We start from the raw sequence: 26,532 nt of genomic DNA, 5'->3' as shown, positions 1-26,532 counted from the left end.
TTTTACGAGACATCAAAGCCATAAATTCTTTAAAGGTATTGTTTTTGAAGACCAGTGTAGATCTCCACGTAGGGTGATCAATGTTATGGTATTGTACTTTAACCCTTTCATAGGCCATCATTAAACTACACAACATATCATTCATCTAATGAAAATAGCATGTGAGAAAAAAAAATTCATACTCTTCACATTTTCAATTAACAAAACTAGTGAAAACCAACTACCCATAATAACCCCTAACTTTTATTTAATGCTTATACACATTCAACCCCAACCCCATCACACTAATAAAATATTTATGCATAGTCAACCCTAACCCCATTACATCAAGATAAAATCATTAAATATTAAATAAATGACAAACAAACAAACATAAATCATCAACACCACCAACAAATATATATATATATATATGAAAAACCTTAAACATAGTAAATCCTAAACGATAAATCTTAAGTCAAATATTAAAATAAAACACAAATAAACATATATAAAACATCCACAACAACAACCAAACACATATAATGCAAGGCTATTAAATATTCATATCTACAAAAAAAAAGTTCAAAAATGAAATAAAACAATATGTAACTCACATTTCGATCAAACCAAAAAAATTGATAAGGATAGCAAAAAGATTTCACGAGAATGCAGCAAAGAGATAAAAAAAAAGATTAGGGGTTTTAGAGAAAAAATGATTAAGATTCTTTCTAGAAAGAATTGAAAAAAACAAAAAAAAAACTGATTCAACAAGCATGTTAATTGATTCAACAAACATGTTAATGTACAAATTCCCATGAAAAAAACTTGCACATGTCAACACAAAATTTTGCCCACTCTTCAAGAATGCTACATTTTTTACAAAAATAATACCATATTTGCAATCTTTGTATAATAATGCAAAGGTCAGAGACATTCACAAAAATTACATGCAAAAGTCGTCAAACATTATGAACCTCCTTGAAGATCATTTAAAGAAGTTTCGTAAGTGAGCTACGAATGTCATACTCTCTCTCTCTCTCTCTCTCTCTCTCTCTCTCTCTCTCTCTCTCTATATATATATATATATATATATATATATATATATATATATATATATATATATATATATATATATATATATGCAAAGATAGTACCTTATTTGCAAAGAATCAGTGTAAGAAAGTCAAAACGTTCACATTAATGTGAACAACACCACATTTGCAACCCCCCTTAAAAATCAATTACTTTAAAGAAATTTACTTAATAGCTCACAAATGCCGTGTATATATACAAATTTCAAACGGTATTTGCAAAGATATGCAAATTTTAATTACACAAAATTTACAAATTTAGTTATGTAAACTTTTTAAAGTTCACAAAATCATCGTGCAAATATACTTTTTAGTAAAAGTGCAAAATCAAGACAACATACATATCTATCTATCATGCCTACCTCAAGAAATTCACTCGTGCAAAGAATAAAAAGTAAAGGTGTCAAATGGGTCAGATTTAGTTAAAACACAGGTGAAACCAGATTTTCAAGTGAAGCATCAAGCCAAGACCCCAAGTCTAATCGGGTCCCGTGTAAAAGAAACCATACCTGACAACTAAATGAACCAAACCAAGACCATACCCGGTAAAATATCATTTTTTATCAATTTTACATTAAAAATTTGTGAGTCTTAATCAAAACTCGAGTCTTAATCTGGTCTTATTTGAAACCCTATAGGGTTTAGTCCAGGTCAGGTCGGGTCCGGGTAAACCCATTGACACCAATTGTAAAAAAAAGACCTAAAAAGATTGGGCATTTGCAAGAAACCGATTTAAAAATTGTGAAGAATTTTGAAAAACATGTCATTTTGCCGTACTGAAAAGGTAATTTTCTGTAAATTAAACTACACCCAAAGTGTTATTTGCTTTCCTCCAGAATAGGAATACACCAAAAATTCTGAGATGAAAATGCCAAAGGCAGAGAAACAAACATCACCAGGGACATAATTTGGGAAGTTACTAACATGCCATGTTCCACACTCTAGCATATGTCCAGCACAACCTTCAGACTACTACCAGAAAGAGAAGTGATTCTGGTTTACATCTTTTCTTACTAGCCTTGGAAGTGCTTTCAACAGAATCAATAAGGACGATACCTACGCCCTCCTCGGTTGTCACTCCCACTGCTTTTGTTGCCTGATCGCCCACTACTACCACCAGCACCACCACTTCGCCCGCCCCGTTGCAGCGTTGAGGCAGAGGCAATGGGAGGCTGTTGCCTGGAAGCAGAAAATGAACACCAATCGATGGGACATTAGATATTGCTTTAATGAGGAAAGCGACTGATGATAATGTTGGCAAGAAAATATGAAATGATCATTACTCACAAGACATATCCAAGCCGTCCATCCGGCAAAAGCATCGGCACCATAGTCATGCCTGCTGGAGTAGGGCCTCTACCATAGATCATAGGCTGCAAGAGCAAACAAGATGGACATTGAGACGGATACAGTACATAGTGAGAAAATGCAAAATGGAAATGAAGTGTCCAACCTGTGCAAACCCTGCACCATATCCAGCACCAAGGGCACCATATGCGCCACCCATTACACCATAACCAACACGGGGATAATTGGAAATGAGCCCGCTTTTCTGTGTGTTTGAAGGCCCATCCAACTTTTTATCGGTCTGAGGCTTTGCAAGCGAACATTCAAGAACTTGGCCTATTAAACATGCAGAAAAAATAAAAATCAAACCACCATTTCCAAATGAACCAAGAATAATGAATATGAAGCCCGAACACACCATTAATTTCATATTTTTCAGTGTTCTTGAGAGCTTTCATGGCGCTCGATCTCTCAGCAAAATGAACAAAGCCAAACCCACTGTTCTCGTGTCCAGACTTAGCAGGAGGCAACACAACCTTCGTGATTTCACCATGATGTTCAAATAGCTCCTTTAACTGTTCTTGTGTAACACCTTTTGGCAGATTTTTTACATAAATTGCCTTGACCTGAAGATGAAAAAGAATTCAGTGTGAAACTATCGTAAAAGAAAATATCAAACCATGTACATGGATCATTAAAAAGAACTAGTATACAAGGTGTTATAATATAGCATATGCTGTTGCCAACATTAGGTAATCAATCATGTTTTGGCGTTGTGAGTTTCACAGAGAGATGGACGGGCAAGAAGCCACAACATAAAAAGCAATCTAGGGCTGATTCACAGCATAAATTGTCAGGATGCCACAAGAAACAGGTGTACAATAGTTTTCAAGACGTCTCAGCAAGAAATGGAAGATGGTTTTTCATATCATGAAACATGGTACTGCAGAACCTCATTGGTTACTGGATATGAGACCATTGATGTTGCCCATATTTGATATAAATGGCAAGCAACAATGAACAATGTGCAAGTTTTGCCAAAAATCGTCCATATGGGGATCTATCTTGAAGACAGATGTCACTAGCAGTAAAGTCAGCAATAATACTACAGAAACTGCAGTAAGAATCTAATATAACAATATGAAGGTGTTATAAAAGTCAACATAGATGAGTCGACACATGAATAAGAAAAATTCTACAGCACCTGGGCAGAAGCTGCATTATCAGAGCTGTTCTTGGGGTCGGCCCAGCTAATGGTCGGTGCATTCCCATCAAGCTTGAAATTTGAGTTTGACATCTTTTGCTTAGAATAGTCAGCACACGCATGATTATAGTATTCAATAAAGGCAAAGCCACGGTTACGGCTAGAGTTTTGTGGATCCTGTACCCATGGAAAAAAGAAACATGATCATTAATAAGAGTGATTGCTAAGTCATTCAATAAAATCAAATTAAATACCATAAACAACAGTATCTAAGAACCGTGAACCCAAAACCTGTCTCAGACTCATATAGTTACTGTCATAGCTAAAAGAAATTTAGCATGTACCTTCAAGAGTTCTATGCCAACTATTCCAGGACCAATCTCGGTCACTACTTTCTTCAAGTCCTCTTCCCCCCAGACCTTTGGAACATTACCAATGAACAATCGATGTTTTGCTTGAGATGATGAAAACTTCACTCTTCTTCCCTGAAACAAAAAAAGATGATAAAAAATACTCGTTACAAATGGGAGCAAGTATATCCCTAATGGTATGAAAGATGCCTCCAATGCAGCAATACCAAAAGAAAAAGGTATAAAAAATAGTAACCCAGTTTCCATAATTTTTTGACATTTACGGCCCTAGTTTATTTGTTTTCAATATCACTACCCCCATTTCTATAATGCAAAAGAATAACACATTCATCACAAAAGAAAATTTTAATTTAAAAACAATTATAAAAGCATCCACAGCAAATATAATCATGGTCGACTAGTAGTAGTTTGGAAAACCTGCAAACTTGCTTTTATTAAACCTTGAGTCTTTATGGTTATTTTAGTAAAGCTGCTACTTCTATGAATCTAAAAAAGCATGCTTCGTCAATCTTGCTTTTAGGGCATGTTTGATGGCTGGATAAGTTTTCCCCAGGGAGAAACTTATCTGAGGAAAAGTTGCATGGTCCCACACACAACTTCAACCACCCCCACCCCCACCCCCCAAAAAAAACAGCAGAAGAGAAGGGAGTATTTATTGCACGTTGATACCATGTGTGGGTCCCACTGAAAACCAAAAGGTTTTCCTTGGAAGGAATTTATCCCACGCTATCAAACACCCTTCAGAACAATTCCCATTTGATTAGTCTCAGGAAGTGGGTAATTACATCTTTTCTTTGGCTTATAAAAACAATGTCTTGTCACATCCATAGTCACAAATATCGACAAAATTTTGAAATTCTCGCAAAAAAAAAACACAAAAATACATCTTCCAGAGACTTTCAAAATACCGGTCACTTTTAGTTTTGGCGTTTATATCGTGTATTTTTTCATAAAAAGCGTTAATATTTACACCAAAGCTCACAGCTTTTAGCATGAAACCGTGAACGCTATGTGGCTTTGTGAGGCCTTTTATAGGCAAAAAGGGCAGATGCTTTCCTCCACCTTCGATGTGGGACTAAAAATCCTACTTTATAAAAACCTATACTACACAACCTAAAGTAACTGATGTAACACAACATTAATTCAGACACCAACCAAATTTTAAACGATGGAGGGAGACGGCCTTGAAATTTGAAATATTAAAGAGGAGCACCATTGGCAAGATAAAGCTTCTTTTTAAAGTTCCATTTGCACCCTTCCTTTTTTTCTAAATTCCAAAAGAGCCACCTCAAAGGAAACATAAAAGCCTGAAATTCAAAGAGGTCTAAGTTTAACATGTTCATTCTTAGTCCTACATACTGTTTAGTTTTTAGTGTTTATAAGTGTAAATCACATGTTTTTTTATGTTATCTTTTTTATGCTTTTGTTATTTTTACAATTTTTTCCCTTAAAACTTTCCAAGATTTTCCCAAAAACCAGCCTTGTTCAAAATCTCCCGAGAATTTTATTTACCAAGAAAATCCCGAGAATGAAATTTGTGACTATGGTCACACCCCAAAACAAACAAAGGCGTTGAGAGCTGTAACAAAATCTTATAAATCAAACCTCCATGAAGGACCACGTACTGCTGGATTTCAAACAGATTCATTCTTGAAAATGGTGGTGACAACAAATTGACAAGACCAGGAAACTAGCAGTCCTGACACTAATCAGACCAGTTCTAAACTCCACAGCAGTTAGACATGATCTAACAGATAAGAAACCAAGACAAAACTACCTTAAACTCTGTATTATTGAGATCTTCAATGGCCTTCTGAGCCAATTCTTTGGTTCTGAAAGTAACAAAAGCATAACCCTTGTTCTCACTTGAGTCTTTCCCCTTCATAATCCTGACCTGCAAATGCCAAGCAGTTTTAAGGAATACAAAAGAGAAACCCTCAGAGAATGACAGAAACAAGAAGACCGCAAAACCTACCTCTGTAACTTCACCGATGGGTTCACAAATGCCTCTCAATTCCTCTTCTGTTGCATCCCTAGGAATACCACCTACATAAACTTCAGAACCATGAGGAGGAAGTGCAAGAAGCTCTGCATGCTCCTCATTTTCACTTGCATCATTTTCATCAGTCTTCATATCTTCAGCTTCATCACCATCGTGACCTTGTGCATCATTCCCATTAGAGATGGCAGCTTCTTGCTCCTCCTCCTCTTCTTCTTCCTCTTCCTCCAATTCCTCCTCTTCCTCTTCCTCAACCTCTTCCTCTATTTCCTCATACTCGACTTCCTCCTCCTCTATGCCCTCCTCAGCACCAAGGTCCACCTGCTCATCTGGTTCTTCTTCAACCAGCTTTGAGGGAGCAGCAGAATTCTTTCCTCTCGGCATCTTAAGTACCTATTGCGAGCTTGTAAAAAACTGTGGAGGAAGCAGAATCCAGGAATATTTGCAGAAAAGGGTATACAAATATCGGGAGGGTGAAAAAAAATGAAAGGGCAACAGGAGTTAATGAGTGAGAATCTTGCCAGAAACTCGGCCATGAGATATGAATCGCAGGTGTTGAAAAGTGAAAGATTAATTTTCTAAAGGGAATCGATATATGTAGCAAATTAAGAGACTAGCATGAGAAAGAGAATCAAGTGATCATCAAAAGGATGATGCCTCCAGGCACAAAAATGGAGAGACAACGCAGTTTAGATAGCAGACTGCTGTCCGAAGATAATCTCCATTTTAAGATTTAAATCTCTAATTTCCAATGTTAACAATAAAAAGAGAAAAAAGAGTAACAAAGTAAGATAATCATATACAAATAATAAACCAAGAATAACAATATTGTCACTTCACTATTTTACAAGGTAAAAAGCTCTATAAATGAAAGCTTTTTTTATCACTATCATACTTTCTGATTTCTTATGAAAAGGTATGCTTGCAGTAACAAAGAACTTTGTTGACCAACAAACTGACTAACTGTTCCATCTTCTCTAGAATACAGGAGGCATGTCTTCAAGTAATTAATCAAATGGCTACAAGAAAACAAAGGCATGGAAAACATAACTAAAACAGTAATACAAACAGAAAAGGATCAATTGAAAAGCAATTGCTGATAGGTCTAAATTGCTTAACATATACAACCTACATAACGCCTGTCTCTTAATTTCCTTCTGATGCATAATGTAAAGATAAGTAGTCTGATTCAGTATAATTATAACCATTGTATTACATTGTTGCATACATTGTGTGCCTTCCATTGGAGATATCAAATGGAGCATTATGCAGTAGTTAATGTCATGCCTAGGTGACCTAGGCACACGCCTCGCATAGGGCTGGTAAACGAGCTGAACAAATCAAGCTTGGAATGTTCAAGCTTGGCTCATTCTTGTGGCGAGCCAAGCCGAGTTCGAGCTCATAATCAGTTTGAGTTAAACAAGCTGAGTTCGAAATGGCTTGTTTATAGAAAAAATGCACTGTTTTAGAGCTGGAAGAAAAAAACTTAAAAAAATATATCTAAAATATACTTCTTAGTACCTAAACAGCTCATATGAGTCAAGCAGAGCCGAGAATTTACTGTTCATATTCAGCTTGCTGAGCCTATTTTACGAGTTTGAAAAAGCCCTTTACAGAGCTGAATATGAGCCAAGACACAACTGGCTCGCCTTGTTTCCCAGCCCTAGCCTCACACCTATTGCCTCATGGCACCTACAATGGTATTCTTATATGTTTTTCTAATTTTTAAAACACCATAATCATGTTTTAGTAGTCTATTTTGAAATATTTAAGATTTTAACAGTTTTTATTCCTAAATTATGATTTCTTATTTTTTTATTTCAAATCTTTCTTTTTTTTGTGGATCCCTAGGCAACACCTGGGCACCTATATCACAAAGACACATGGACACAAGGGCGTGTAATGCAGGATTGACTCGCAAGTTTGAAAAAATGTTGGAAAATAGGGCCCGAAGACAAAAAAAAATAACATTTTTAATCAATTAATAACTAAACTTTTGATATTTTAGTATTAAAAATATATTTTTATTAAAATAATATACTTTAAAACATTAAAATATTATTAAAATATTGGCAGCACACATCGGTGTCCGTGACCATGTGTCTGAGCATGTCTGCTCGTCATAGTTGGCTAACTCATTACTCGGTCTCGGATTGAACCCTACCTTTACTGGGTCACTGAGTCAGTGGGTTGATTCGGCGACTCGGATGAGTCAGGACTATATTTTATAGTGTAAGGCTGTAAGCACATGAAGAAGACATGAAAATAACTAAATTTCAAGCTAATATGACAATAGATAAGTTGCAAAAACATATAATTACAAATTTACACATGATTATTAACTTTTTTCATTGAACAATATTAGATTCTTCATAACAAGTGACTTTATATAAGAATTATACATTAAAATAATAAAATAGATGATAAAAAATTCTATTTAATGGGTTGGATCGGCAGTCCTGAATCAGGACACATTGGGATCCGATCCAGGTTGACTCGGGCGATTCCCAAGTCGAATTGCCAGGTTTGCCAACTATGATGCTCGTGTCCCAAGGACATGCCACCAAAATGGTGTGTCCTTGTAACATAGCTGGGCACTCACATAGGAAACACTTAGAGCCTAAAGGGGGCGACACCTAGGTGCCACATGGCACATTTGACTACCAAGAGCTTTCTTAATTTAGTTCACAATCAGTTCTAGATAACTCTTGACAAGCAGGCATCACATAATATCCAACAACCAAGCATGTGCCGACTAACTGATAACTTGGAGTTCAGACCCTTCATAGATGATATCTGCAATCATATGATGCAGTTTGGTCATAGTCAAGTAGTAACTTGTCAGGTAAGGTGAAACAAGAAAAAGTTCTAAGTGCTAATGCATGGTTAACGCTACCTCATTTCTTAAGATATAGAGTAGGAATTTTGATGCATCAACAAAAATGTTTGGTTTTGCCCACTTCATAGGCTCATAGCCAATTGTGAACATTTAACCTTAAAAGTTGTTTACTTGATAGCTAATGTATAGAAGGTTTTCTATGCACAATCCTTGTTTCTGGAGCCACATAGAAATACTTCTGTCATTCAAAGCTATGACTTTGTTCAGTTGTTAAAATCCCTGGATTGGCCACTCAATCAGATCACGCAGTAGCCAAAGTTAAGAGTTGGAACAACTCGGAAACACATGTTTCGAGTCATATAAGCAAGCATGACCAAATCAGGAAATCAACCGTGCATACTTTGATACACCGAGATAAGATAAAAGGAGACATGACTAACTTAAGCATGAGGACAGACCATCAGTTTATAAACTAACAATTACTTGGTCATTTTCAAAGCTCCGTTAACATGTACCATATAGCTGTATATTCTGCAGCTAATCTTTGTTGGCTCACCGACATATAACAGAACTGTGTACGCATTCAGAGGCTGTGTGTCTGGAGAAAATCTGATTGAAGACTCATTTAATTGTCTCTAAAGTTTTTCATAGTTGGTAATTTAGTTCTTCAAGGGTGGGATAACAACTATTTAGCAAAAATTATTCAAGGCAAAGCACCTGCATCACCAGCTCATAGCAACCTATAAGCCATAAAACACAGACAAGATTGCTCCAAAGGGGTGTCAACTCCGTGGTTTTAAACAACCAAAGTTTACAAATGTGGCACTCTTATCGCAGGGAGACATGAGTTTTAGTAATTGCTGCATATAATTCCGGAGTAACAAAGGGCAATCTTTGCTGGTTCCGTAAGCAATTCAAGGAACAAACTTAATGTCCACATATAACTTTCAACAATTCTTGAGTAACGGACAAATCATGGTAAAGTAAATCCAAAGCAACAGTAGCGCCATTGTTCACAGTTTAGGGTTCATATAGGATAAGAATGGATCTAGAACACTTGGGGTTGTTCCACGAGGAAGTTCTCGATGATGGTATCACATATCTTCATCAAATCATCCAAGGAAACACATTAAGGGGGAAATCCCCAATAGTAAATTATATGCATACACCCACATCACAAAACGATACATGCAAGAAGAAACTACCAACATCCGCAAATCATTAGAAAAATTGAAGAAAAATCCAAAAACCACTATCCAATCACGGAAACAAGGGGACATTTTAAAGAGGTGAGAGGGTTTCCAACAGAAATAGAAGGCGAAAGGAGGATTCCCATAACAATCACCAACTATTCTCTTCTCTATCTTGTTTCTCTTGTTTCAATGGGATGATGAGAAGGGAAAAGGAACCGTAGAGAGAGAAATAGAGAGAGAGAGAGAGAGAGAGAGAGACTCACCAGGATGTGTAAGAATGGCTACCACGAAGAGAGAAAGAAAGGCGAAATCGGGGAAGGCAAGTCTCTCCCTCGAAGCGGATATGCATATATAAAGGAAACCCCCAATCTAGTTTTTAGGGTTTCCACATACAGGATCAAATTACCAAATTGGCCTGCACTCTTGTCGGCCCACCAAGTTCAGAAACTAGCTTTACCCCACTTGGTCCTTGGCATAGCGACAAAAGTTAAAAAAAGGCAAAATATCGGCAGTCAAAACTCGCGAGAATTTGTATTTTTTTTTTTAAATCTCGTGTTCGTTTTTGGCAAAATCTCGGTAATAAAAAATAGATTAAAAATATAAAAATGTACAAAAAATAGAAATAAAAAATATTTAAAAATTAAAACCATATGGTTTTTCTCGATAAATAGACATTAAAGAAAAAAACAATGCATTTAAATCTTGATATTTAAGTTTTGATGAAAAAAATCATGATATTTTGAATATATAGCAAGAAAATACTGTTTAAAACGTTCAAGTAATTTCTCGCGATATCATCACAAGATTTTCATAAATCTCACTATATTTGTCACCATGGTTGTTGAGCCTTGACCTTTTGGTAGAAAGGTCTGATTCATTGCTCGAATTTCGGGACCCTTCAGGGCTAAGAAATTCCCTTTCAAGCATTATTATCTTTTTTATTTCTTTATATGAGAAAAGAAAACCCTCACCGACAACCAGGTCACTTGATAGGCCCCACCTCTCTGCAAGGTAAAACTCCAACTCCAGAGGTGGTATCCCATGTGGTAAGCGGGTTCCTGTGTCAAGCTGAAGGCCCGGGATCGAATCCCTCCTCCACCTGAGGCAGCTGTTGTTCTGGTAGGATCCGCCTAACCCCAGCTTTGGTAGGGGTGGCAAAACCTGACACGACCAACCAACCCGACCCCCCAACCCGCCTCTTAGGCGGGTTCGGGTTGGGCTTAAGCCAACCCGTTTAATAAATGGGTTGACCCGTGTAACCCGTTTATTAAACGGGTCGGGTTCGGGTTGGAGGTATGCCAACCCGCCAACCCGGCTGACCCGTTTAACAAACGGGTTAGGCGGGTGGGTCAACCCGCCAATCTGCCAACCCATCTGCCAACCCCCCCAACCCGTTGACCCGCCAACCCGTCGACCCATCAACCCGACCCGCCAACCTGACCCGCGAACCTAAGAACCCGTTTACCCGACCCAACCCATTTATTAAATGGGTTGGCGGGTCGTGTCGGGTTACCCGTTTATTAAACGGGTTGGGTTCGTGTTTGCCACAGCCGACCCGTTTAATAAACGAGTCGGGTTCGGGTTGAGGTATGCTGACCGGCCAACCCTAAGCTTTGGTTTGGAAAAAAAAAATCCCAGCCTTACATATCCTAACCAAGATAAAGATAGTCTAACAGCATCCTCCGTGCGTCAGTGGGATTCAGTCCTGGGTCTTCCAGGCATTTTACTGAGTTCTTTTTTTTTTTTGTTTTTTTTTTTTGGTTATTTTATAAAAATACCTGACCTTTGTTTTATGATTCAAATTCATATTTAAGAATATTTGTAATTCAAGATCATACATAATTTTGTGTTCAGTTATTGAAATTCATATCTCATGTTTCGTAACTATAACAAATTTAAAATTTACCAGTTTTACCCTCATTAACTTTTATGTGCTTATAAGAGTCCCACTTAGTGGCAACTTATGAATATCAGCTGGGGCTGGGGGTGTAACAAGGTCGGGTTCTCTTCGGGTTAGATAAGTCCCAAATTTGATTCGGGTCTAAAAGTAAGACTCAAACCCAACTCAATCTAATTCGGGTTTGGGTACAATTAGAAACTGTATAACCATATGAATTAACGGGTTTGGGTATATACATCGGGACTCAGGTATTTAGTAGACCCATTTTGATTCAGGTCGGGTCAGGTTTGGGTATAACTGAAAAAAACTAACCCATATAAGTTAACAGGTTCAGGTTTTAATGGTTCGGGTATGCGTTTCAGCTCGGGTCTTGATATGATTAGTATTATATACATAATTATCTGTCAAGAAAATTTGTAAAATAATGAAATCAAGTATTTATTAAAAAGATCATATGCTAACAAAATAAAAGTTTAATATTTATTCTAAATAATGTCAAAAAATTAAATATAAAAAGAATATATCTATGCCAACCAAAGGTGAAACAAAAAAAAAAACAATGACATATCATATTCAAAATGAATCAAATTCATTGAGTTCTTGAGTATTATTTTGGGATTCACTTCAACCCAACAACTTTTAGGACAAAAGGGTAATAGAAAGTATATGAAAAAAATGAATTAAAGTTTAGATTGCTAAAATGCAATGCATATTAACTGTAAGTTTATCAACATCTTTTTAATTGAATATATAATATTTACTGATTAGAAACTTGCAGATGGATTGTATAAGAAGAGGGGTTGGGTACAGGTCGATTTGGTACACAATGAGGTTGGGTTCCGGTTGTTTCGGTTTTAAAATACAGAGAACCATTTGGGTCCGAGTACATAATCGGGTCAGGTCCATTCAGGTTAGGGTCTTCATTTACAATACCGAAGACCTGACCCGTTTTCACTACGAGTCTATATTTTGGACTCAACCTAAACTCACAGGTTCACCAATATCAGTTCAGGTCGGGTATAATTGGTTCAAGACATCGGGTCGGGTTGGGTATACCCGACCCAGTTACACCCTTAATATTGCCGAAATGAACTGACGTCACAAGTTCGAAACTCGTGGGAACATCCCTTGCCGCATGGTCGATGCTAAGTGTACTTTTCAATGGATTGAAAGGACCTTAAAGCGTTTTACCAAATGGAGACCTACTATCGTTCCATCAGTGATTTGAAGGGTTTTCCGTAGCTTAAACAAAAATAAATTTTATGTGTTCATTTATCACATTAATTTATCTTTCTCTGTACACAAAATCACCCATTTTTTCTTAAGCACAAAATTATAAATTTGACTTACAAGAGCAAGGGCTCTGTCTTCGTGGTTAGAGGCCGCTGTTATTTGCCACTTGACATGGGATGGCCACAGTTCGAAGCCCACAAGGTCAAAGTTGAGTGTACTTTCTGATGGGTAAAGAGGGCCTCAAGGGTTTTATTAATGGGAGGTCTACCAATGTGCAGTCAATAATGAGGGTTTGCCCTTAGCCTAGCATAAAAACAATCATGCATTTAAGTGAAAATTACAATAAAAAAAAAACTAGTAATTAAATAACTATCACCTTGCTCTTTATTGATCACAAAATAAAATATGCATTTGAATTAAAAAATGAAGATTTTGCAATTTTTAGTTGTTACTATCCAAACCTAAACTCGGATAAACCTGCTTAAGCTAGATCCAACAAATCTAAACCTAGTACCGGTACCTAAAGTTGAATTCGGGTCCCAACTCATCAAAATCTTATTTAGGTCCGAATCTTTTGCAGGCATACATGGGAGTGCCAATCTTTTAGTACGGGTCAGACTTGGCACCAGTCCTGATCATATATAGATGTACTTATCATTAATTATTTATCGGAAAACAAGCTTTGGATTGAATTGATTTAATAAAAAAAACTTAAATATCTGATCATCAAATTTTAGTGCAATGCCAACTGTTGATTTTTTTATCCCTTGAAAAACATATCTAAGTGTGAAAAACACTTAATCAGGTACATATTTTTTAAATGTAATAAATACATCTACCAATTTAGATCAAGTTTTTTTTTTTTTTTGAGGAAGCAAAGAATATTGTTAATCAGAATATCAGAATAGACGATGAGAAATTGTCATATGTTACAAGAAATTTACAATGAAGCTGCCAACTTAGCATAAGGTCCCAGTAAAGAAGGACGTAACCAAGAGATATCTTCTGAGCTCCAAACCGATTGTGCATCCAAAAAACATATGGAGCTGAATGTGATGAATAACCATAGGATAGTAAAGTTTACAGCCATTAAAGAATCGATTCTTGCGCTCCTTCTAAATTTCTCACCATGTCCAGATCAACCAACAATGACAAGCCCATTTCTATTTCTTTGAAAATCTGACAAAAGTAGGCCCCAACACTAATGATCTTAGACATGACAATGAATCAGGTTGTATTTGAACTCGACGCCAACCAAGTTTAAAAATTTTCTGAAAAAATGGGTAATACCAAAAAATGTGGTATGCTGATTCGTTATTTCTGGTGTTGGCAGACCCAACACCACATTTCAACACCTTTCTTGAGAGGATGTGTTTGGCAACTCCATCTCTCAACATCACACATTGGCAAAACTGTATTTTGACAATACTGAAACCGTGTTTTCATCCCATTGCAAGCCCCAAAAATATGGTCTAAGTTTCTTCTTCAACATCAGCCACAACATTACCTTATAGAGGCGTTGTATACCAGTGTGAAAGTCCAATGAGATGTAGCATTATAGTTATTTTTTTTATAAAGTCATCACGTATAAGATTCAATGCTCAGAGTATTGTCACAATGTAGGAATCAATATCTGCAAATTAATAATAAAATATCTTACAAATCGATATGTAAATTCATATTGATAGCTTAGAATCAGCATACAAATCGATATTAAGAATCAAAACAATATCTTAAATCGATATAATATCTTACAAATCGTGTTAGAGTTGTTATGCTTCATAAACCTTGGACAACAGGTTTCTTCACTTACTTTTTCACTTGACCAAAAGTCTCTGCAGTGATCATCGTTACCCCAACATTGTAGTCCATCTTGAAATCCAATATCATATAGCAGTCGACGGACGAAACTCTGTTAAACGAAACAATGATAATAGTAAAGTTAAAACACAAAAATAATAGTAAGCAACAAGAGTAAATCAAAAAATAAAATAAACATATAAGAGAACTGATATACCATGAAATAAGAGACGACGACGCATCAAGTATTGGTTGTTACATTGCTTTGAATATACATGAAAAAATCGTATATAGTCTGTTTACAACAAATACGAAAATATATAACTGATATTGGTTTCATACGTACAAAATTACTGATAGTGTTTCCTTCTAAAAATTCATCTTGCAACCGGTTGATATTATCTTGGAGCTCTTTGTTGAGTTTTCGAACAACTTTTTTGTAGATGTTCCACTGACATTAGCAAAATATTCAATAAGCGATCTGTTGCATTATATTGCAATTCTTTTCTACAGTATACAAAACAAATCAAATATACGACATAAAAAAGACAAAATTTTAAAAAATTCATCATAAGGTTTAGAAAACATACGCCTGATTTGTCGACATTGGCCGTGTAGCTGTCGTCATCTCCTTCCTCGCCATAGATACCTCTTTTGTGACGAACACCATTTATAAAGAAAATGTCAGTTCTTCTGTTTCTTACTCATAAAGTAAAGTGAAGTGATGCCCTATCCCTAAAACATATATTCAACACAATGCATTACGAAGAGCATTTTTCTCTTTGGAATGCCAACATAAAACGACAGTTTGTAGATCGCATCTATGCTTTACTTTATCACAGGGAAGTTTGTGTATCACTTTGAATCTCACTGCACATCTCACTTGAGATATATGAGCGTGGATCCATGCACACCTCCATGAGAGGGTGGTGTATGTTCTCCCCCGATGATTCACTGAATCCCATGTCTGTGTTCAGGGGTCTGAATGAGCACCACGTATACAAGAACATGGGGCTCGTATTCTTGTGTATGTTGACATCACTTAGCATTGGAGTCTGGTGTGGTTGCAAAGACTTAAGTACCCTTTCTTGCTATTCTTCTCATAAAACGATGGTTTGAGAACATGACAAAAATGCCCTTCATTCAAAAAAGAAAAAACAAACGGTTCAAAAAAAGGACAAACATGTCCTCCATCCATAAAGTTGAAGATGATGTTGACTCTTCAAAGTCAACACAGCAAAACAAACCTGAGCCATCAAAAATGTCTATTTGAACTTTTCATCGTCATCTTCTTCTTCTTCATTCTCCGTAAAACACTGTAAAATCCCCTCTCTCTAGAGAAGAAATCAAGGGAGGCAAAAAGTTTCCCCTGGAGAAAGCCATGAACATCAACCCTCTCACTCCCTCTCTCTTCTCTCTCTACTTCTGCACACATCCAGCAGACGATCCTACATTTCTCCATCAAACACTGACTGACCTGCACACTGACTGTAGCATCGTTCAACTTGATGAGTTATGGAGTCTGATTCATAGCTTTTGCCCTTACAGAAGGGGGTTTGGGGGCTCCTCCCAGCGTGGGTAGCATCATTCAACTTGATGAGTTGTGGAGCCTGATTTAGAGTTTTTGCCCTTACAAAAGGGGGGTTCGGGGGCTCTCCCTCAACGCGGATCCCGCTGCGTGGTCAGCGAGCAGAGGTCCAGGGGGGGCTGCCCCTAGCGGGGGGTCCAGGGGGGCAGCGCCCCCCAGACCAATTTTTTTGGGGGCCTTGTATAAATTTTTTATTTTCTTTCCCTCTTTTAACTATCGAAAAAGAGCAATAACGTGTTTTGTTTAATCGTGGGACTCATGTTTCCTTCTGTTGTTTCTTGCTTGAGGTTTTTGTAACACCCCTTCCCACGATTTTTCTATTTTTCTTTTTCTGTTTCTTTCCCACGATTTTTTTAATGACTCCCCTACAACAATTTTTAGTGTTGTCGGGTCTCTAACGAGCTCCACAATGATTTATAGTGTTGTCCGGTCTTCCAACAACGATTTGTAGTATTGTCGAGTCTTCCTACAGTGATTAGTAGTGTTTTCGGGTCTCCAACGAGCCCAACAACAATTTATAGTGTTATTCGGCCTCCCAACAACGATTTATAGTATTGTCGGGCATTCCTACATCGATTTGTAGTATTTTTAGGTCTCCAACAAGCCCCACAGCGATTTATAGTGTTATCCAGTCTTCCAACAACGATTTGTAGTGTCTTTCGCAAATCACTATAGCAATTTGTAGTGTTTTTAGGTCTCCATCGAGCCCCACAATGATTTATAGTGTTGTTGGATCTCACTATAGCGATTTATAGTGTCTTCCACAAATCACTATAGCGATTTATAGTGTTATTCAGTAAGCAAATCACTGTAAATCGCTACCTGAATTAGGACCAACTTGTTAGAGTCATATCTCTCTAACCAGAGGTCATATTTTAAATTGCTGGATGTGCACAAAAGTAGAAAGAGAAGGGAGAGAGAGTGAGAGGGTTGATGTTCATGGCCTTCTCCAGGGGGAACTCTTTGCCTCCCTTGATTTCTTCTCTAAAGAGAGAGAGGGTTTTACATTGTTTTACGGAGAAGAAAGAAGAAGAAGATGACGATGAAAAGTTTAAACAAACATTTTTGATGGCTCAGGTTCGTTTCGTCGGATGACCATCGGATCGTCGGATCACCATCAGCGAAACGATTAAGGTTCGTTTCGATGCTACCCACGCTGGGAGAAGCTCCCAAACCCCCCTTCTGTAAGGGCAAAAACTCTGAATCAGGCTCCACAACTCATCAAGTTGAATGATGCTATCCACGCTGGGAGGAGCTCCCAAACCCTTCTCTTGTAAGGGCAAAAACTCTGAATCAGGCTCCACAACTCATCAAGTTGAATAATGCTATCCACACTGGGAGGAGCCCCCAAACCCTCTTCCTGTAAGGGCAAAAACTCTGAATCAAGCTCCACAACTCATCAAGTTGAATGATGCTACCCACGCTGGGAGGAGCCTTCAAACCCCTCTTCTGTAAGGGTAAAAACTCTAAATCAAGCTCTACAACTCTTCAAGTTAAATGATGCTACCCACGCTAGGAGGAGCCCCCAGACTTCTCTCCTGTAAGGGTAGAAACTCTGAATCAGGATCCATAACTCATTTAGTTGAATGATACTACCCACGCTGAGAGGAGCTCCCAGACTCCTCTCTTGTAAGGGTAAAAACTCTGAATCAGGATCCACAACTCATTTAGTTGAATGATACTACCCACGCTAGGAGGAGCCCCCAAACCCTCATTCTGTAAGGGTAAAAATTCTGAATCAGAATCCACAACAGTCAATGTGCAGGTCAGTCGATGCTTGATGGAGCAATGTAGGATCTTTTGCTGGATGTGCACAGAAGCAGAAAGAGAAGGGGGAGAGAGAGTGAGAGGGTTGATGTTCATGGCTTTCTCCATGGGAGATTTCTTTCTCGGATAATCCTGCAGTGCAGAGACTGGGTCTTAAATAATCATCTTCGGGGCACTTAAGTCTTTACAACCACTCTTTTTCTAGAATCGTCATTTTTTTTGGCACCAATGGAGGAGAGAGTACTTAAGTCTTTGCAACCGCATCAAACTCCAACGCTAATTAATGCTGACAAACATGGGGATACGAGATGCAAATGCTTAAATACGTGGTGTAACATATAACCTGCTTCGCACCTCCATTGTGTGAGATGCATGGTGGATGGAATATAATCAGTAATTTAGTTATATATATAATGACTATAACTGACATTTCACTTAGGGCAGATCAGGTCCCCAACTCTTGGGGCTCTCAAATGAGACGATCGAATATAACTGATCAGATGATTGACTCTAAGTAGGGACCTAGGGTTTAGTATCTCGATCCAACAGCTGATGAAGGGGATGAGCAGAACACAGAGTGTCTACTAGACGCGGTTAAACTAGCAGAGACTCTTGGAACAGCTGGAGTAAGAAGTCAAAAAGGGAGCGTATGTTGCATCAAGCACCTTCAGGAAGTATTAAGGGAGATCTAGTTCTTGCATAGCCCAGGTTGGAGCAACTTGCCATGTGCTCACGATTGGGCATGAGCATCCAGAAGTTCTCATTGAATACTCCTGCAGGTCGGAAGGCGGTGGGAAAGGAGGGCGACACTGTGCGGGATCTTTCTGCAGCAAATTCCGCATATGGTTGGTAGGAGCTGTTAGTGCACATCTCCTTGTGGTGGGACGTTGCAGGTTCAAAACTCAGTAGTACGTTGAATAATAACTAGTGAGGTCTGCCTAACCCCAGCTTGCCTTTCAAAATAAAAGATGATTTGGCTCTATTCAATGTGACCTGATTCGCCCTCAGTTTCATTAGGTGAAAACTTATGTCATAGGCACATGCCATTTTGGTAGCGCTTACCTTGTGACATGACTGAACACGATCAGAAACTCTAATATAGACATCGTTAAGTAAGGATATTATTTTAATATTTTGAGTAGTTTTTAATAATTTTTAATATTGTTTCAATAAAATTATTGAAAATATTGAAACATAAAAAATAGTCTTTTATTGATTACAAATTAAAATTTTTGTGTCTTAGTATCCTTTTTTTTTCAACTTTTTTTTTTTAAAGGCAAGCTGGGTTAGGCAGACCCTTACCAGTTATACAACTATATCATTGGTTTTTGAACCTGTAACTTCCCAGCACAAGGTGACATGCACTAGCTGCTCCTACCAGACAAGTGGAACCCCCGTTGGTACAAAAAAGATTTATACTTGATAGTTCAACCCGCATCAGGTGTCGAGTCGTACCCGTGTGACATATATTGATGAGGAGCTTGAATAATCAACAAAAGCTGCCTACCGTATTCATTATTTACAGAAAGCTGCCCAGCTTTATGATTATTACATTCAGCCGCCAGCTTTTATCATGCATGTGTTTTTTCAAGACAAATTTGGTGTTGAAATCATTGAGTTGACCTTTGTTTTATAAAAAACAAGAAGGCCAAAATGCAATCAGAAAACAGGCAGTTAAATGTAACTGAAACGTTGTTAAGCGGCTTTTTGTAAATAATTCTGTGGTAGGTAATGAGCAACAAGTGGAATATGCACTATTATACGTTGCTGTTACACTAGGCAATTACCTCTATTAATGTATGGTAGCACTAGGCGAGTATCACTATGCTTGCAAGTGATGATCAACAAGTGTAATATGGACTATTACAAACTATGGTCACATTAGGCGAATGCCTCCAAGGCTCCACCTAATGAACAAAAGGTGTAGGATCCACTGCCAACTCTATATATAGAGATGCCATGGCCAAGAGGTTTCATCGGCACAAAGAGATTCTGCATTGTGATCCCCAAAGTGCAGAACAATGGCTTTAATTTACAAGCGGGTGCTCATTGCCATCCTCCTTGTAGGTTTATGGGGTACACTGGTCACCCCTCGCTTGCTTGGCGGTGCAGCCATGGCCGACGATGCCATGCTCGAGAGGTACCACCGATGGATGGCTAAGTATGGCCGTGTTAACAAGGACCCCCGGGAAGTTGCACGCCGGTTTCTGATCTTCGAGAAGAATGTGAAGTACATAGATATGGTTAACGCACAGAACCGATCATATAAGCTTAGTGCGAACCAGTTTGCGGACCGGACTGATGAGGAATTCACGGCTTCGTATGGTGGGTTCAGGCCCTCTCCTAAGACTAGAAGGGGGCTTGGCGCAGCTGCACCCTTCAGGTATGCTAGTGCAATAAACGTGCCTATGAGTGTTGATTGGAGGAAGAAGGGTGCGGTCACTAGTGTCCAGAATCAAGGTGATCATTGTGGTGAGTTCACCATCTAGATGGTGGCTGTCTTTCTCTTATGTTCTTCTCTCATCCAATATTGTGTTGGATGTATTTTGGTAATGTTGAATGATGAATGCTCTCTCTCTCTCTCTCTCTCTCTCTCTATATATATATATATATATATATATATATATATATATATATATATATATATATATATAATCTTAAGCACTTCAGTTTTTTTCTTCTTGTTCACTTTCCCGATTGACCTTATGCTTCACATTTCACAACACTTCTTATGCTTCACATTTTGCACTTGAGCACTTGATTTTTGGTTCAAGCTTCACGTATCCTTTCTCGCATGCACTTCTTACTCTGATAACTGTGGAGACATCATCAAGATCATGCAATTCTTAACTCTTCTATTACAGTTCATTTGGAGCTAAAAATGAGTTTATAGCAACACCCAAAAAAAAAAATTAATGGTCAAGTATGGGTTTGTATTTAGAACGTAAACAAAAACTTGCTCTTGTGGATAGGTTGCTGTTGGGCTTTCTCAGCTGTGGCAGCTATGGAGGGGATCATCAAGATCAACCACAGGAAACTCATCGATCTGTCCGAGCAGCAACTGGTAGACTGCGACTTCTACGACAATGGGTGCCATGGCGGGCAGATGCGCAGTGCCTTCGAGTTCGTCCAGGAGCACCATGGCCTAACCTCAGAGCAAGCCTATCCTTACAGGGGAGCTGATGAGCCATGCAAAGAAGCCATGGCAAGCAATGCAACCATAATTGGCTACGAAGATGTGCCGGAGAACAATGAGCTGGCATTGCTTCAGGCCATCGCAAACCAGCCAGTGTCGGTAGCCATTGATGCACAATCACCCGACTTCCGGTTCTACAAGTCTGGCATCTTCACCGGCGAGTGCGGCACACAACTTAACCATGGGGTTGCAGCTGTGGGCTATGGGTTCAACAATGGTGGCATGAAGTACTGGATTGTGAAGAATTCATGGGGCTCAAACTGGGGTGAGAATGGATACATTAGGATGAAACGTGATGTAGACCAGGATGAAGGCCTGTGTGGCATTGCCATGTATGCCTCCTATCCTGTTGTTAACTAGTGTCACTTCCTAGGTTGTGCATAAGGATATTACTCTAGTTCCATAGCCCCTTATATATATGTTAGTTGTGTTGGAAAACCTCATATTAATGGTCATGGCTTCATGCCTACAGCTGTGTATCCATGTGTGAAAGGTTTCTTTGGATTTTTCAAGATGAAGTTGTGCATCCTTTCATATTTCCAGTCCAATATATTTGCATTCTCTACAAGCACAAAAGTTACTTTACATATATATTTATGTAGGGATGTCAATAAATCGGATTTTATCCAATATTTGACCGAATTCCATTCCGTTTAGTTGCATTTGGTATACCAAAGCCATATCCGATTATAATCAGATGTGGATATGGTTTTGATTATTTGCTACTGAATCCGACAAATATCCCAAGTTGACTGATACCTGAATTTGTTTACATATAAAAAGGCCAATTTGGTACGAACCTTTTACCATTCGAATCCAAATCCGAATTCGTTTAGCCAACATCCGATTAGTTGAATAGGGTATTGGTCACATCCATTCCCAATATGAATGTTGACATACAACAATACCTTCACCAACTCCAGGTTTAATAGAAGCAAATCCTACAGCCAATCCAACGGCAACAATGAAAGTAGTAGAAATTAAGGGAACCATGCAAGTTCCTTAGGACAAAAAAAAAGGAATTGTATTAGCTGTGTTGGTATATCTCGCAATGGTAAAATTCAGTAACCATTCTTCTTCACAAAATAGTTATTGCTGTAATCAAATAAATCACCAAATCATTATATATTACTTTATTTATTACTTAATTAATGTTACATATTATGTTATATATTATTAAGATTCATTGCTTATTATTTCATATTCCATCACTAAGATCTATGCTGATAAACTAAGAAGACAAAACCAAGTGATGATATTATTGCATACAACGACAATGTCAAAAGACCGAAAATTGTATTGATTGCTTCATATTGGATCGAGTTATTTATGGATCGCATGACATAACAAAAACTAATAACGACTATCTAACTACTAGTATTAACTAATAATGTGGTGAATTATACTATTTAAACAATTCAAATGCAACTCCTTGGGTTCAATTTAAAAGATGTGGAGAAGTTTGAGAATGATAAAAACAAAATTCTTTCATTTGACATCATTATTTTGGTTTGAGTTTAAAAAATAAAACAACAATTAATAAAGATATTAGGTGGCATATATAGATACATTTTTAATGCCCATCTGAAAATCAAGATCTGATAGTTTATGGGAGTTCCTGGTAGTGGCAGTAAGAATTCTAAAGTTCAAGTGAATTCTATATTTACACGAGCTTTCTTATATATATATAAAGGTGGTAACTGCTAATCACTTTTCTAGCTAACCGTTGTGCTAACCGGGTTTTTGAAGGTTTTTTTTTATGTTTTTCTTAAATCCGATCATACAGATGCATTCTAAATGCTTGATTTCATAGGAACCAACTCTTGGACCATCCAATTCCGATACACAGGTAAGATTTTATAAGGTTTAAAAAATTGATAGTTTAATATTTTATTAAATATTCAAGGCTTTAAAAAATCATGCTTTTCATCAAAAAAACACAATTCAAGTGTCATTTCCTAGTAATTGATTATGCTAAATACATCTGTAGTGTTAGATTTAAGTAATATAAGGGAAAAAGCCTTTGTTAACATGACAGTTAGCTAGAAAAATGGTTAGCAGCTACCACCTTTGGCACTATTGCTCTCTTTGTCGCTTTATTGACCTATAACAGCTATAAAAAGTGGTCGTCTAGCTTTAACCTCTATTGAGTAATAACGATGACAATTATAGGTTGTTGTTAAAGAATACATCCCAATATCGGCAACTTAGCCTATAACGACGATGACCCTATAACAGCGACTTCATAGTCATCATTATAGGAGATAACGGCAAGAATTAAATTCTGTTGTAGCCTATAACGGCAAGCATGAAGTCGCCATTATATGCTATAACGGCAACCTCATAGTCACCGTTCTAGGCTATGATGAGTTTAAGACCTATAATAGCAACATACAAATGTCACTCTGAGAGCCCATAATGGTGATCTCATAATTGTCGTTCTAGGCTATGACAGGTTTAAGACCTATAACGGTGACACATGAATGTCGCCGTTATAGGCCTTAAACATGTATGATACCTTATAGTGGTGGATACTTACTCTTTTTTGAATGTTTTCAGCCACCAAATGATAAATCTAACCGTAGAAATATGTTTAGCATGGTTTATTTAACATCTTAGAAGGTTTTTTCATATTTGAAACAACATAAGATTCATTTTTGAGACAATGAAAAATCAACGGCTCACAATTCATGAAAGTAAGGGTGGTTTAGAAATGGTATAAAACATTTTATTTGGGACAATTTTAACACATGAAAATAATAAATAGGACATGCTAATATATATATATATATATATATATATATAAGGTGTTTTTATGGTGGATTTACATAGATTTAAGCTCCAAATGGGAAATCTAACCCTTGGATGATGTTTAGCATGTTCTATTTACTATTTTTATGTATTAAAATTGACTCAAATAGGCCAACTAGATGACCACTTTTGTATAATTTATTCTCCTATATATATAGGCCAAAACCTTTAACGACGGCCTAGTATATGTTTCTTAGTGGGTAGGTTTTCATTTTTCTCATCTCTCTCTCTCTCTCTCTCTCTATATATATATATATATATATATATATATATATATATATAAAGTGGTAGTTGCTTACTCGTTAGGTGGTTAAACGAAGGTCACTCATGCTAAGCGGATGTCCTTTTTTGCACAAAAAACCTTTAGCAATGCACTAAAAGCGCCGCTAAAGGTCATGGGACCTTTACTAGTGCTTTTAGTGTGCCGCTAAAGGTTGAACGAGACACATGTAGTATTTTTAAAAACATTTTTAGCAATGCATTAAAAACACCAGTAAAAGTCCCAAGACCTTTAGCGGTGCTTTTAGTGCACCACTAAATGTCTTTTTGCACAAAAAGATGTTAAGTGTCCATCACGCCATGCAATGGCCGCTCAACATGAGTGACCTTTGTTTGAGCACCTAACGAGTGAGTAGCTATGCATCTCTCTCTCTCTCTCTCTATATATATATATATATATATATATATATATATATATAGCTATGTGTCTATTTTGTTTTTTTGTGATAACATACATAATCAGAATATAAAAGTCAAAAGTTCTTGGGATAACTTCATTTTCTTACTTTTGAAGGAATTCATATTGGATTGGGTTCACTTCTCAAAGGCATGAACTATCTACATTGGCAATTTCATGGGCCCAATTTGGCATAAATTCATCATCGGATTTACGAAGAATGATCTACTAACTGTCTATTGCTATAAATATATTAAAATTATCTAATTTTATCTAAAAAACAAAAAAAGGCTAAAAATAAATTAAAATTAAATAATTTGAAATTTAAACAAAAGAAATGAACTGAGATTCTCATGTCAACTCTTCATTAACAATGAAGTCTATTCTTCTTTTAAAGAAGAAGATTTCATAATTTAATTCAAAGCAAACTTCTTCTTAAGATAACCTTCTAAAAAGATAAGATCTATTCTAAAAATGTAGATCTAATACAATGATCCGAATACAAGAACTAAAGTATCAAGATAGAAATCTAAAATAAAAATTTATCCAACTCGACCCTTTATAGACTTGGGTCTTCTGCTTCTCTCCTACATCACAATTGGTACCAACCAACTTTGAAAAGATAAACCACCCAATTGGTCCCCCTCTTGTATTTGATTTATAAATTATTTATCATTAATTGTTTAATGGTGTGCCTACCTCCAACTTGCCTAAGCCAGAGGGAAAGTTAACCTGAAACTTCAATTTAAATCTTTGGGCTTGAAAGTAGAAAAACTCTAAATACCTCCACACAAATATATACAAGATCTCTTGTTTATCTTTACAACATAAATACAGGAGTGTGAATGAGGGAAAAGCTTAATCTCTTCCTCTATCAATGGGACGATCTTTCTGGAATTGGGAGTCATCCTTATCTTGTGTGTTGGTAGGATTCTCATTTGATTTGGAATGAATCTGATCTACATCCATAAATTCATGAGTTACCAAAGATATCATTTCTTGACTGTTATACTTGGAGCTTGATTTTAATATGGATTGGATATTCTAACATCCCTCCTCAAGCTCAATGGGTTTCTAATCAAATTTAGCTTGTTAGTTAATAAATTTAATTGTTGAGTCATGAGTGGCTTTGTCAGGATATCGACAATTTGATCTTTTGAGGAAATGTACTTAACACATAACTCTTTTCTAGATACACTATAAGACATAATATATTTACTAGTGTGTCTCCCTTGGCATGCCAATAAAAAATCATTTTTACTGGCATTAATATACTTATCACCAGTGAAAAAGAAAGTTATACTGGCACCAAATATAAGATGCAAGTATAATAAATTTTCTCTAGCATATAAAGGAAGTACGCCAAAAAAAAGTGCACCTTCTTGGTGTGCCAGTAAAGGTTAGTTTTTTTATGCATATAAAAAGTTTGCCAGTCAAAAAAAAAAAAATTAAAAAAATTGACTTTTGAAACATTCACGTTCTCTCTTGTTCTCTGTGTTCACCAACTACCATTTCCACCATCGGTAGTTCCCTCTCTTTGTCTCTCTTCCTCTCCCTCTGTCTCTCTCCGTCTCTCCTTTTCTCTATGTTCACCA

At 37.1% G+C, this 26,532-nt stretch overlaps 2 protein-coding genes across 3 annotated transcripts; one reads left to right on the top strand and one right to left on the bottom strand.

The window, feature by feature from the left end:
• Positions 1-1,861: 1,861 nt before the first annotated feature.
• Positions 1,862-10,315, bottom strand: LOC149837825 (heterogeneous nuclear ribonucleoprotein Q-like). 2 transcript variants are annotated; one of them, XM_090006214.1, is made up of 9 exons: positions 10,230-10,315; positions 5,911-6,348; positions 5,713-5,829; positions 3,909-4,049; positions 3,565-3,741; positions 2,779-2,986; positions 2,527-2,696; positions 2,361-2,446; positions 1,862-2,252 (listed from the first exon to the last, which is right to left on the bottom strand). In XM_090006214.1, exons 2-9 carry the CDS (start codon positions 6,316-6,318, stop codon positions 2,114-2,116), a joined length of 1,446 nt encoding a protein of 481 aa, XP_089862340.1. In that variant the 5' UTR covers positions 6,319-6,348; positions 10,230-10,315; the 3' UTR covers positions 1,862-2,113. The 2 variants fall into 2 exon arrangements, with proteins under 2 accessions (XP_089862340.1, XP_089862339.1); XM_090006213.1 differs by having other exon boundaries at positions 5,911-6,675; positions 10,230-10,283.
• Positions 10,316-20,275: 9,960 nt separating this feature from the next.
• On the top strand, positions 20,276-21,810 carry LOC149837824 (senescence-specific cysteine protease SAG39-like). Its single transcript, XM_090007505.1, has 2 exons — positions 20,276-20,726; positions 21,227-21,810. The coding sequence occupies exons 1-2, from the start codon at positions 20,276-20,278 to the stop codon at positions 21,808-21,810; spliced, it is 1,035 nt and encodes a 344-aa protein (XP_089863631.1).
• The last annotated feature ends 4,722 nt before the right edge of the window (positions 21,811-26,532 follow it).

Source organism: Nuphar pumila, chromosome 5 (assembly GCF_984573655.1).
Source record: "Nuphar pumila chromosome 5, dmNupPumi1.hap1.1, whole genome shotgun sequence".
Taxonomy (NCBI): Eukaryota; Viridiplantae; Streptophyta; class Magnoliopsida; order Nymphaeales; family Nymphaeaceae; genus Nuphar; species Nuphar pumila.
This window is presented reverse-complemented; position numbering and strand designations above follow the sequence as displayed.

Coding starts and splice junctions, on each gene's coding strand:
- LOC149837825 (XM_090006214.1), bottom strand. CDS start 6,318: ATGCCGAGAGGAAAGAATTCTGCTGCTCCCTCAAAGCTGGTTGAAGAA. Junction 3,742..3,908: donor TTGGCATAGAACTCTTGAAG/GTACATGCTAAA, acceptor CCATGGGTACAG/GATCCACAAAACTCTAGCCG. Junction 2,447..2,526: donor ATGGTGCAGGGTTTGCACAG/GTTGGACACTTC, acceptor TTGCTCTTGCAG/CCTATGATCTATGGTAGAGG.
- LOC149837824 (XM_090007505.1), top strand. CDS start 20,276: ATGGCTTTAATTTACAAGCGGGTGCTCATTGCCATCCTCCTTGTAGGT. Junction 20,727..21,226: donor GAATCAAGGTGATCATTGTG/GTGAGTTCACCA, acceptor TCTTGTGGATAG/GTTGCTGTTGGGCTTTCTCA.